Here is a 13,948-nt window from a genome sequence, read left to right on the forward strand (position 1 = left end):
GTCACCAACCGTGTTCCTCAGGGCTCAATTCTAGGGCCAGTTCTGTTCAATATATTTATCAACGATCTGGATGCAGGAGCTGAATGCTCCATTAGCAAGTTTGCTGATGGTACCAAACTGGGAGGTGCTGTTGACTCTCTTGAGGGACAAATTGCCTTGCAGAGGGATCTAGATAGATTGGAGCACTGGGCAATGATTACTGGGATGAAATTTAACAAGTCCAAATGCCGGATTCTGCACCTAGGATGGCGTAACGCCAGGCACAAGTATAAATTGGGAGAGGAGCGGCTGGAGAGCAGCCCTGCAGAAAGGGATCTGGGGGTGCTGGTCGACAGCAGGCTCAATATGAGTCAGCAGTGTGCCCTGGCAGCCAAGAGGGCAAACCACATCCTGGGGTGCATTAAATACAGCATAACCAGCCGGTCAAAAGAGGTGATTATCCCACTGTATTCAGCGTTGGTGCGGCCTCCCCTGGAGTACTGTGTGCAGTTCTGGGCCCCACAATTTAAGAAGGATGTGAAGGTCCTTGAATGCGTCCAGAGGAGGGCGACAAAGCTGGTGAAAGGGCTGGAAGGCATGTCCTGTGAGGAGCGGCTAAGGACTCTGGCCTTGTCTAGTTTGGAGAAAAGGAGGCTGAGGGGCGACCTCATTGCTCTCTACAGCTTCCTGAGGAGGGGAAGTGGAGAGGGAGGTGCTGGGCTCTTCTCCCTGGTATCCAGTAATAGGACATATGGGAATGGTTCAAAGCTGTGCCGGGGAGGTTTAGACTGGACATTAGGAAGCATTTCTTTACCAAGAGGGTGGTCAAACACTGGAACTGGCTTCCTAGAGAGGCAGTCAATGCCCCAAGCCTGTCACTGTTTAAGAGGCGTTTGGGCAATGCCCTTAATAACATGCTTTAACTTGGTCAGCCCTGAATTGGTCAGGCAGTTGGACTAGATGATCGTTATAGGTCCCTTCCAACTGAAACGGTCTATTCTGTTCTGTTCTATTCTATTCTATTCTATTCTATTCTACCCCCTCAGCAGAGGAGAGCTCTCCCCTTTCCTACTTGTTTTACATGTGGTTCCCTACGGGGCAGAGACAAATCCTCTCCAGTTTAAGGAGCACGCTTCAATTCTGGAAATGCTACCTTTGAGTCCAGGGTTCATCACCGAAATTGGATTGAGTTCCTAAATCATAGCCATTGAAAAAAGGATCTTTGTTTTAATTGCTCTGCCCTGTCTCTGTACAGTACAAAAGTATCTTTCATTTTCCATACTCCATTGCTTCAAGGGATTTTCCAGGAAGTAAATCCACCAGACTGCAGCGGCACCCGCGTCTCCACGCTCCAGGAATCACAGGTGCCTCTCTTCCAAAGGCAGAGCGGTTTCGGGGTGGTGCTACAGGAAGTCAGACCCCCGCTTTCAAAATTTTGGTGCCCTCAAACTTAGTAGATGAAACATTCAGTTCATGTAAACCAAGACAGATCTACCAAACCTGGCAGAGACTGGTGCTATCCAAACTAGGAGTGACGAGCTGCCTTGTGGCAGGACCAGGGAGCTGTCACCGAACATGTTTTCTCATCTACGTGGGAGACTTAAAATCTCCTCTTCATCCGTATGGCTCCAGCTTAGGAAATCATGCGAGCTGTTCTTCCCACCCCACCGAGGACGGTCCTTCAGCATGAACTTAAAGCAAAGTGTTAAACCTCTGCCTAATTGCTGTCCTGAAACTAAAGCTCTTTCTTGAACGCAACCCCAAACACCCATGAAGATTAATTAGAGGTTTATCAATCTTCTAAAGAATAGAGGTGTTTATGGTTTCTTATATAATAATTCGGGGTGGCGTAGAGCCCTCCTCGAACGGGCAAGACGGCACCTCCACCCTCCGGTGCCAGCGGTGCGTTACCCTTGGCACAGCGGCCGGTATTCTTTCGTGTCCTGCTCCACCTGGGTCAGGCTGCCCCCAGCACCTGCGCTCACCAGCAAGCTTCCCTCTCCACAGGAGGAGAACACGGATGACTTCAGGCACAGGAATAAAACTTGGGGAACTGCTGCATACATATTTTATCGGTATATTCTGCTCCTCATGGCCAGCAAACATCCCCACTGTGCTTCACTGAGGTATAAATAGCCTCGAGGTTTCTAGGATAACTGAGGCAGATTTTCCTTGCCTTTTTTTTGTTTGCAGCCAATAATCCTACAGATGAGCTCTTTTTAAGAAGAGACACAAGACATTTCTGTTCTTCAGGTGCTTTAGATGATTACTTTGTTTTGCGACAATTTCATTTACAAAACCTTGCTGAACTCAACCTACTCTTTAGTCAATGAATAGGTTTATAATGACACTTCTATGGTTAAGCTTAATAGAAGTCAGATCAAACACAACAAAACAGTGTCTCACCCTCTGCCCTGAACTTATTGAAAAGGAAATGTTTTCTAACACAGCAGCTCCTCCTTCACTGTATTTGGCCGTAAGGTCCTTCACAGTCATTTGGCCCCCGGATGGCCAGTTCTTCTCTTCCTTCGCATGCCTGTTTTCAATTACAAGGGCATCTGAAAACTGGTTATTCTTGTGTGGCTTAATGTTTTTCATCTCTTCTGTTGGCATGTCAATGAATTTAAATATTCGTCCGACAGACCGCATCTAGGAATCAAAACAAACAGTATTCTAATCGTAATTAATACTTAGCTATCAAAACAAATAAAATCAAATTATTCCTAATTCCTAGCCAGAACAGTGAGTCTCTTTCCTGTGTAAGTTATACCATGATATAATTTTCAAAGGTAGGATACTGCCTGCATAGAGCTCTAGATTCTATTGCTCTTGTACCACTGACATTGGTCCAACCTGTGATTCCACTTGCTTCCTTTTTAAATGGACACAATAGCTCTTTCTACCTTTAAAAATGTATTTTGAAAACTGTAGATGACCTGTATTTATGAAAACAAAGTATGATCATGAAAGCAATCTTGGAGTCTTCAACTCCTTCCTCCTGTAGGGGGTTGCCCAACCCAAAAACTGAAGTTCCTTGAATAATGATTGATCTCCAAAGATCAGCAGATTGTGCGGAATTCGAAATATGTAAAGCAGTACCATCAAGTAAAGAGGAATAATCATCAGACATTAACATCTGAGTATTTATGAGAAATTATCTATAGTTTTTACCAAAAAATTACTAGGAAGTTCCATGATAATTAATTTTATATCTGTAATTATATATATATTAGGTGAAATAATCAAGTCCTGTAGTTCATGAACTTCACACAGAAGTCGCTAGTAGCAGTCTTGGCGAATTTTCAAAGGAGCATGGGACTAGAAAGGATCCTTTTGATCTTTTTTTTTTCTTTAAATGGGTCAACGGTCAATTAATAAATAGTTAATTCATCTCCTTCACTAGAACTTCACTCCTCAGGTCATCAGAAAACATATTTTTAAGTCTATGGACCAGTTTGTTCTTGTGAAATAATTAATTTTAAATTCTAAATAGTTCTTTTTCCTGGCTGCTTTCCCCATTAATTTTTGGAGGGCTACCTTAGATCCGTCACTCTTTGCTCTCTACGACTAAAGAGAATCCAGGTTTAAGCCTCTTTGAGAACATACGTTAAGAACATCCCAGTTCAAATGAATCTTTCCTGTCTGACCAGAATGTACACAGCATTTTGGATGATGTTTCACAAGGACATTGTACAAAGGCATTGATATTTTCCTACCTATATTAGGAATATCTTGATTAACACATCCTAGGATCACATGCTTTTTCTTCACAGACACATCTTATAGTCACTCTCTGATCAAGCAGTGGTCAGCCAAGCTTTCCTTCATCTTAGCCATTTCTAACCAAGGAGATCCTTACTTACAACAGAGGTTATTCTTAGCAGTCCCTAAATTCAAGCCTACACTTTGGCTACTGAAATCCATTTTATATCAGCAATTTGAGGTCACCTAATACCTTTCAGCTCCCATCATCCTTCATGCTAACATTGCCTTTCAGCTTGTGCCTTTGGCAGATATCTTCAACACAATTCTTTTTTCTTTGTTGAGAGCATTAAAAAAAGATTAAAATGAGCTCAGTCACAAATCTAATCTTTGTTGAGTAGCCTCCCTACAGCTTAATACTCACAGCTTAATGCCATTTCCTTTCTGTCCAACTCATTAACTAGTTTACAGTTCTTGTAATAATCCTGATCTCCTTCATTTACATAATTTCTGAAACAGAGCCACAGCCAGTGCTTTCCTGAAGACAAATGAGATCTACTACATTACTTTTGTCTGGAAAATAAATCATTGAACACAGTTATCAGGTCAGTCTGATGCAACCCTAATGTCAGCAAACCTGAGTGAAAAAATTCACTCTGTAAGCACTGCATCTTTGATTACTTCTTCAAATTAGTTTTTAAAGACTGCTGCCATCAGACTAACAAACTGATGGTGGCATCAATGACTTCCCATTTCTCCTTCTTAACCAAAAGTGACAGTTGTTATTCTATCACATGCCACCACCACTGCCAGCTTGGTGGATTCATTTGAAGTGGCCATTACCAGATCTCCAGCTTCTCAGCCAGTTCTTCCCAAACCCTAGGATGGAACATCTGGTCCCACCTGGTTTGCATGCGCGGGGCGGCATTGTTCCAGCCCGGTTTCACGTTTAACTGAAACGCCCAACTGCAGAACCCAATCACGTTTAGTTGAAGACTCTGATTTTAGATGGACTGAGTCACGGGTGGTGTATGTGTCCCTCCATGGACTGTACAGGAAATTTAGGGAGGCCAGGATGCTAACTTAGGAGCTTCAGTTACATGCCTACAGCTAGGCTGGTTTTTGCATGTAATTTCCACCTCAGATATTGTAAATCCCATTTCTACCTTCTGCTTCACTTTCAACTCCCCAGATTAAGCACTATCCTTTCACTGAAAACTGAGATCAAGTATTCACCCAGAATTCGGGCCATTTGCAAGTCTAACTCTGATTTTGTCAAGTCTCTCTTCTCTATCTGCTTACTGACCTCCAATGCATAGCTTGTTTTGGTTAACTAATCCATTCTGTGGAGGCTGTAATTTCTAATATACTTTTGGAGAATGTTGTTCATCCTGGTAGTCCTAGAGTATCCAAAATTTCCTACTGTTTTTTTCCTGCTATGAAGGAAACAAATTTCAGCCCCTCACTTGAGGAAGGCTTGACCTTAGTCTACATTCAGGTCTCTAAGCGCCTTAGTCCAACTAACTTAACTAGATTCCTCATTTTGTCAAAATTTGACCTTTGTAAACAATAACAGTAAACTATAAGATAGTGTTAATTCTTATTAGTCAGAAATTATTTAGCAAAATAAATAAATAAACAGATAGATACCTTGATATTTACTGCATCCAGGAGTATCTGGGCCTTATTATTAGCATTTGTTCTCTAATCTGTATTCCCAGTAATATATCTCTCTTTAGTGGCATTATGGAAAACCCTTTATACATCTTTGACCTTGTTAAACTGCTTTTATAATTCCTTCTGCAAAGTGATTCTACTTGATATAGTACCATTCCTTCCTCCTTTTCAATCCAGATTGAAATACTGTTAGGTGGATTTTCCATGTGGAAGCAAATATATATAAAATGCAAGGAAATACTGGGATAATTGCTTACATCTCAGCATCTTGAAGCACAACTGTGACAGAAGTTTTGAAAAGCATGCTAACACCCAAGCCTATCAATTACAATTCCCATCTCAAACCCTCTGCAAGACAGAAAGGCATGGTCATCATCATGTTGATATATGAATGTCATCTCATTTTGGTGATACAAGCAGAAAGACCTTGGATCAGACTGACAATTTTCTTCCTGTCTGACTGTCTTTAGTAAATCCCCACAATGAGCACCATGCATTTATTTTAATTGGTGTTTGATGGTATGTTTGTTTTCAGAAATCTTATCTTTTTAGAAATATTGCCACTTCAGAAATGAAGGTCTTTCTTGGCTTCATCAAGGGCTGTGAACTTTTGTACAGGCACGGATTCCTACAATTGCCCAAGAGATCCTACCATTATATGCTAGCTAAAATCTGCTATGAATCCAGCTGGACAAAGAGCCCTCCCTTACAACAGAAAATTTCATCTCTGTCCCAGCTTCCTGACAAATTTATCAGTCACATCACATATGCAGATATTTTAGACAGCTTAATACTTTAAATCAATTCAGAAGGATGCTTTCCTGGTTCTGTAATTTGCATTATGATTTAGATCTGGGCAGAATGTAGCATAAATGTCAGTAACATTTTACAAAGATATCCATTCTTTCTTTCATAGGCAGAAATCTTCTGTCATTCATAATGACAGGTATAGTGTAGGTGACAGCAAGTTTCTTATCCATTATTCCCATCAGCAATGTGCCTGCTATATTCACATTCTCTAACTAATGCTTTGGAATAAAGGAGTCTATTTACTACTTTCATCTAAAAATGTCTAGAGCATAATACACTATTTTTAGCCTTGCCTAACTGTATTTTACTGAGATTTTAATAACATTGCAAATTCTTTAATTTACTTTCTCATTAATATCACTTAAACTTTTCTTAATATTGAAGGAGAATTCATAATATGTAATGTATATTTCCAGAAAGTGGAAGAAGTAATTCTTTTAAAAGTAATCTAACACAATTAATTTCATCAGGCCCTATGTTCTCTTCTGCTAGAAAGGGATCAGTTACTCTCTCCAGACCAGACATGCATAGTATTCAATGACCATGTTGCAAGACACCACCTCCTCAAAACCATGCTGTCTGGAAAGCACAGTGTGCAGCTGAGAGATCCTATGAGAGGTTGGTCCAATGGCTCATGCTGTAAAAAAACCCTGTGCATTAAGTCACTGCAAAAACTGGGTCAATGCAGGCAGACCATACGGTTTTACTGAGGTTTCACATCTTCTGCTGTCACATTTTGAGTGTTCTTATAAGACATATACTCCTCTTCCAAACTGCAAAAATGAAATATTTAGTTCATGTCAAACTTGCACTGATTTTTTTGCTCTTTCTCACACCGCTTTGCAGGCAGAAAAGGAAATGTTCTGACAGATTTTTCTTGATTCTGTTCCCTTCCAGATGACCAACACCTCACTTTGAGAATTGTCATTCTGATGCAGATTTTACAGTCAAGTATTTAGTCTATTTAAACTTTGGAAATTAACAGTGTTCTCAGGTTTTCTGCTGACAGTAGTAAAAAGCATATTAAGATCATATCCTAGTTAAAACAAAAATACTAATTGAACAGGTGAAATAGCATCAGAAAATGAAAGCATGAAAACCATGTAAACGCACCATTATTTTTCATAGTCCTAATTTTTTCTTTGGTCCTCTTCTCTACCATATACTACTTCAGTTCTTCAGCATCCCTGATGTACAGGGTGGGGCACTGTGAGGTTTAGCAAGTGTGCTTTTAATATCTATTATTTGGGGGATTCTTTTTATATCTCCTTACATAAGTAATCTGGGCAACACTAAAAGCATGGCATTTTCTCTTTCCCTGATAAAAGGAATTGTCCTTCCCAGTTATAGAGCTGCTACAGCAGGATACACATCAGTGAAGGAGGAGGTTATAAAGCATTAAAACTGTCACTGGGACTAGCCAATACTTATCTGTGAAAGCAGCACTTACTGGAAAACTTATTTTATATTTCCTTATGAAGGAAAAAAATTAAAAATACTACAAGACTGCCTCAAGGGATAAGAAAAAGACTGAAAACCAGCTAAAGGGATATTAGCAGAAATGATCAAAGTGAAAAAATAAACCCAGCCTAACTGGTAGCTTTAAATGAAACAATGGATAGCTGTCAGAGTGACCACATATGTTTTAAAAACAAAACAAAAAACCCCAAAAAACAAAACAGAGTAGATAAAATATCAGGGCTGTAGAGAATGAAATGCCAAAACCATTATGGGGTATTAAAAGACAATGGGGATTTTTCAGTTAAAGCCAAACCAGTTCAACAGAAATTGCTTCAAAGAGAATATCTGTGTATGTAAAAACAAAATCCAACCTAGAAACTCAGATTTCTTCAATAGGTATGCCAGTGTCACAGAAAGCTCAAGAAGGAGATTGTGTGGAATAAAGTCAAATTTGCCACCTACCCATCTGTTTGGCCAGTATTTCTTCCGGTATATTTTTTTCCTTCTTCACGTGATCCTGCTTCCCTATTCTCCTGCCTTCCTGTCCTTTTGCTTGCATTTATTTCACTGATGTCCCGTACCTTGCATATCTTGTAAAATAACTCAGCACGAGCTTAATATTATGTACTAATTGCAGCAGCTATGCCTTCGGACATGGGCTTCAACCACTTGCAGAAAACTCCAGCTTATCTGACAACCAAAGACTGCCACCTACAAATGTGCTATACACTCAGGCATGCTTGTGTGCAGGCTTGTAAGCACGGCTGTCACAACTGCTCAAGAAAGGGCAAGAATGATGTCATCTAGAGCGGTGTGTGCATATCTGTAACTGGAGACACATGGAGATGCATCAATTCTAGTGAATCTGATCCTGTGGGGAGCTTCAAAACACCCCTTGAGAGAAAAATAGAGTATAACCAAATAGAGTACTAAGTCAGGCACACATGCAAGCCTTTGCAGGACATCTGTAACCAAATAACTGTAAAAGTCTTTAAAGAGGGAAATGCTAGATGTAGAGAATACGAAGAGTGGGAAATAATACATCTGCATCACCCAGTGAAGCGGTTTCATTATCTTGAAACCACGAAGCTATTCTTACTTGCTTGTGCACAGAAGCAGCTTTTGAATGTCAGGAAAACCATCCTGCCAGCATATCTATTAGTCATCTGGGATACCTAAAAATCCATGGGAAGGGTGTGGGAAGCTATCCACTGCTGAAAGAAGTCCAGAGGATCCACCTATAAACTAATGCACCTTAGAAAGGCGATCATTAATATAATATAACCGGTGCTCCAGTACAGTAGCTTGTCTACTGTAGAGAAGAGCACTCACAAACGTCTAAAACAACTTGAGACTTTCTTTTCAGGGGAAAGAGAGTTACTTCCTTATTGCTACTAATAGATGACATTTTAACATCAATGTATTTTTAAAAGGGGAAGTTCTTTATTAAAACACTAGTGTGTCCAGCACCCTCTGAATCCTACAGTAAGACCTTCTGTTGCTCTTGTGAAACACCTTCAGTTTGTATTAAGCTTTATAATACGTGCACATGATTCTTATACAGATTGTTATACTTAAAATGATCACATTATGCCTTACAGGGTTAAGATGGAGTTTACAAATGAGAGCTGATTGCACGCTGTTGTCGCTGTCGTGCCTTACCAACGGCACGTTTTACTTCATTATCAGGCATACAACTGCTGTTCGGCATGTCTTGCAGTTAGGGCAAAGAAGCCCTTTCACAAAGTGCCTGCCCTTCAAGACAGGCTGTTCTAACAAGAGAAGGAGTCAGCATAAAACTTTGGTGGATAGGGAAAAAATGTGTCCCTGAATGGCAGTCAGCTTTCTGGACTATCACCAGTCACACAGGTAAACAAGAGATTACATGTTGTAAGTGGTTAATTCCCCGTTTTGGGGCTCTTAAGGATTTCCTACAGGATGAGGCTGGTTGAATCACTTATTTAAAAAAAATATGTCGAACTGGTAAATATTCCTTCACTGTTACCGTCTGCCCCAATTATTTTTTTTTAAATGACAACTCATTTCATCTAATCAGGATTTAATGGTCTCCAAGATCTGCTGTAAAAGCTGTTTGTTTTCCAATACTGAAATGGTGGGCTTGAGAAGCTAATTTAGGATTCAGAGAGGGTATGACTGGATGCAGGAGATTTTTTTTCCTCCAAAATTTTGTTTGGTTTATAAGACTACTGTATTTTGTTACAAGAATTCTGTCTAAAATAAATCCTAGAATGCCTGAAGCGTAAACAGAGAAGTAACTAACTGTTACATTTAAAAATAACATCTAAAACTTTCATAAATTTAAGCTAAGGTATGATGAAAACTGCAAGAACAAACATATTCTTTTATGAGTTTCCTGTCTGCTTCTCATATCTCAACAAATAGGTGATGATAGGTTAACCTTGTGAAATATTCTGTTTTAAAGCCAATCCTAACGAACGGACTAACTACGCAAATTAAAGGGGTAAACACATACAACTCCAAAGCCTTATCTCAGAGGTTATTTTACACAAAACCAGAAGACCCCCAGGGAATTCTAGGGTGGATTTTTAAATCACTATTGATTTTGCGTGGAAGGAGCTTAAAAACATCCATCACGATCTGCTGTGCAAAGCCCTTAAGTAGACCGAGTAAAGTATATTATATACCTTGGTAAGGTATATAATCGTAACAAAACACCTCCAAGACTTTTTGAAGTTTTCCCATCACTGCTACATCTGCAATCTGAATCCTCAAATGCAATTATTTACTGTTGCCTATTCTAGTCCAGGGAAATTTTTGATCATAAAAAAACTCAGTTTGTGCTGTGCCAAAGCCGGTAGGTTGCTATGAAAGGTATGAGGGGAACTTTTCTGACACATCTGCCTGATATCCAACTCTGAAAATAACTCACTGAACACATAATCAACAAAATAAGGCAACTCCTCAAAAGAAAGCACAGCACAGTGCATTTTATGCTTACCAAACTATCCACATCTATGCTTGAGTTTACTGCCCACTGCAGGGTTCCCATGATGTTCATAGCTAAAGTAAGAATAATGCCAACTTTACCTGATCCATCACCTGTAGAGAGAAAAACACATTGAATTTATATGCAAAAAAAAGCCAATAGAAATCAGAAAATTAGCATGTGTATCTTAAAATACATATTCACATTCTCTCCTCTCTTTATTTCATGGAGAAAACATGGATTTGTTAATTACACAAAAGACTGAGAGCTTAATCATCAGTTAAACCTTAGCTTTGGCACTGAATTCACTAGAAACCCTGATCTTGGTTTGGCAGAAGAAAAAATTAAATCTTGGTACTTAAGCTGTGAACAGAATCAGGCCTCTGCCATCTTGATTTCAATTTTCTTTTTCCAACACACATGAATCTGTGAAATGACTCTTATCTGACTAAAACACCACAGCTAACAACTTTAAAATTCAAAATAGTTGTGCTGGTTTACATTTTCATTTCTTGGACAAAGAGAGGGCATGTTCTCCTTACTGTTCCACAAAGATGCAGAGATAAATTCTTCTGCTTTAATTGTCTGCTGTAACAAGCATAGGATTTTCCAGGGATTTTCCTTTATGAGTTCATACAACACAATATAAGCATTTAAACTACCCCACTGTTGATTTTTAATCTCACTATGTGTTAAATGGAATTGAGAATTTAAGCCAAATGCCTTTCTATGATTTCTCCATTTCTTCTACGGCTTTCTTCAACAAACTTCCTCCTGTTTTGCTTATAGACATCTTGTTATCAGAGTAATTATAGAAGTAAACAATAAAAGCAAAATAGTCCTCCTGAAAGCTGACAGATTAAGAAAAGGAATTTAGTGTTGCTCCAAGGACCTATTACCTGTAACGGTAAAGTTTACAATGGTGGCAAGATGACAAATTTTCACGTTTTTAAAAAGCGCTTCTAACCCCTTTTCTCAAACAATATATTCAGAAAAACAATAACACAAGAAACAGTTTTCCTAAAAAGCGCCAAACTACTAAGCACACAAAGTGAAAAATGAGAAGGGCAGCACGGGATATTGGCTCCCTATGAATTTTAGGGGAATTAAAAGTCTTTAACAAAAGTACTGTAGGTGCATATTTTCATACAGGAGTATTTCGTGTGGTTGGATTTTTTTTTTTCCTAAGAATGAGGAGAGTTCTTATAGCATTTCATACACAATACAATATTCGATAAAATGTACACTTTTATATAACTCCTTTTCAACACTGAAGTATGATCAAATGAAATTTGGATATTATTAGAACCAAAAACGTCCTTCACAAAATCAGCAAATTCTTATTCATCAGCGACCACAGTATTGAAACTGCATCCAGATCCTGCACACAAAGTTCAGTGTAAAACTTGGGAGGGGGAGAATAATGCCTGAGAATCAAAATCAAAAAACATACATAACAAAAGTGTAGTGAATTAAAAACTGTATTTGAAGTAATCTGTAGCTAAACCTACTGAGTTTTTCCACAGAACTGAATTATTCCAACATTTGGGGGACATTCACTTCTTATTCTCTGCTTGTGGGAGACTGGCTATGCCTGGCCAGCCACAGGCAGCACTTCAAATACAAGTAAGATAGTAACGTATAGATAGAGTGATTCTCATTCATGTACTGGGTTTACTAGGAGCGGCGAGTCATTTTAAGGGGATTTTGAATGGAATTTGCAAAACTTCACATTGAAAAATGGGTCAGTGAGTTGGGAATTAGAGAACTGGATGACTATTTCTGCTATTGGTGTAGCTTTAAAAGATTACAACTTTGCATGTCTTAGCCATTTGCAAATGAGAGGAACATTAACTTCTATTTACTAAAAAACTTTGAGCTATACAGATGATAATCAACATCCAAACTTTTCAGTACACTAACATGGTTACATTAATGATGTGGTTTAAAACACGAGATTACTTTTACAGCAATTAGTCAAGAAAAGGAAAGTTCTGTCTCTTCAGATATTATTTTCAGATTAATCCCTTTAATGAGTCCTCTACAACATCAGATTGCAGATAATAATGGTGTAATTTCTATTTTAATTAAATTGGGTTCACTATTATGACATACTTAAAACAGTGACTCCAATGTATGCTAAATTTTGCAACCATTTATTCCCCTCAGAATTTTCTAAAGCTGAGCTGTTGAACAGAAGCAGAAGACTTCCATTTCAGTACTCCAGTAAAGTTACCGTACCTGTAGTTACGATAGAGATGAATGCCACAGCAACAAAAAAGACAACAAAAATCATTTCTATCCTCATCTGGAACCAGCGCAGCGTTGACAAGTAGAGGAACCAGTTTGCCGTGTGTAGGTTCAGGGCTTTGTGAAACAAGGTCTCAAAATACGGCTGCCGCCCAAAAGCTCTCAGTGTCCACAGCCCTTTTAAACTTGTAACGAGATGGGTGAATATTGGACTCCGAGCTGTGAAGCGTTTAAATTAGAAACATCATAAACACTCATAAGCAAATACCTTTGATACAATGCAAATACACAGCCCTATGCTCTAACTCACAGCAGTATAACTATTGTCAGTGTTTAATTAATTTAACTCCAACATATGTTGGTGGAGTACATGACTGAAGTAATCCTAGCACAGGATATACAACAAGTCTTTGCATGAACTGGTTGAAATTCCATTCAGTGTATTGCCAGGAAGGGATCACATTAATTCTTCATAGTTAGCATACTACTTGGGGAAGCTCCTGGCCTGCTGTAGGATGCCACAAGAGAAAGGCAGCTCCTCCCCAGCCAAAATGAATTCCTGCAATTCTGATAACTCCATCAAGTGAAGTTTTTTTAGCATAGACAGAGTACTTTAATGGTCTGGATTCCACTGTACTGACATGGTAATTTTAAGCAGATCTTGCATTAAGTAAAAAGTGGTGAGCCAATGCTGGATCCCTGTGAACATCAAAGAAATTTAGATTTAGATCTGAGGAACTTCAGAATTATGCTTAAGTAAAAGGGAAGATGATCAGCAGTGTTTAAGGTTCAGGACTGCTTTGCTAAGGATCTGCCAGTTTGTTGTAAAGCCAGGCCACAGTGCCTGATCTGCAAACCCACACTTCAGAATGAGGTTTTCCATTTTATGGGGAACATGTTAGATTCTTAGTGGGGGGAGAGGAAGGAAATTTAGTCAAATAATTTATTCAGAAATAAGAATTCTTTGCAATCAAGATATATCCATTCTAAATTTTTCTCATAAAGAAACAAACTCATAGGGCACATACCAAGTCTGACCACAATTTTTCAAGTTACATTTACTCTCAAGAAAACTGTATGTCAGGACTTTATTTGTTTTCA

At 38.9% G+C, this 13,948-nt stretch overlaps 1 protein-coding gene across 1 annotated transcript in view; it reads right to left on the reverse strand.

The window, feature by feature from the left end:
- Window positions 1-13,948, reverse strand: part of CFTR (CF transmembrane conductance regulator) — a 93,841-nt gene that overhangs the window by 15,274 nt on the left and 64,619 nt on the right. The window contains exons 20-22 of the mRNA XM_076328642.1: window positions 12,839-13,066; window positions 10,610-10,710; window positions 2,386-2,628 (exon numbers count right to left, since the gene is read on the reverse strand). Coding sequence (XP_076184757.1) covers window positions 2,386-2,628; window positions 10,610-10,710; window positions 12,839-13,066 — 572 coding nt within the window. The remainder of the gene's footprint in view (window positions 1-2,385; window positions 2,629-10,609; window positions 10,711-12,838; window positions 13,067-13,948) is intronic.

Source organism: Aptenodytes patagonicus, chromosome 1 (genome assembly GCF_965638725.1).
Source record: "Aptenodytes patagonicus chromosome 1, bAptPat1.pri.cur, whole genome shotgun sequence".
Taxonomy (NCBI): domain Eukaryota; kingdom Metazoa; phylum Chordata; class Aves; order Sphenisciformes; family Spheniscidae; genus Aptenodytes; species Aptenodytes patagonicus.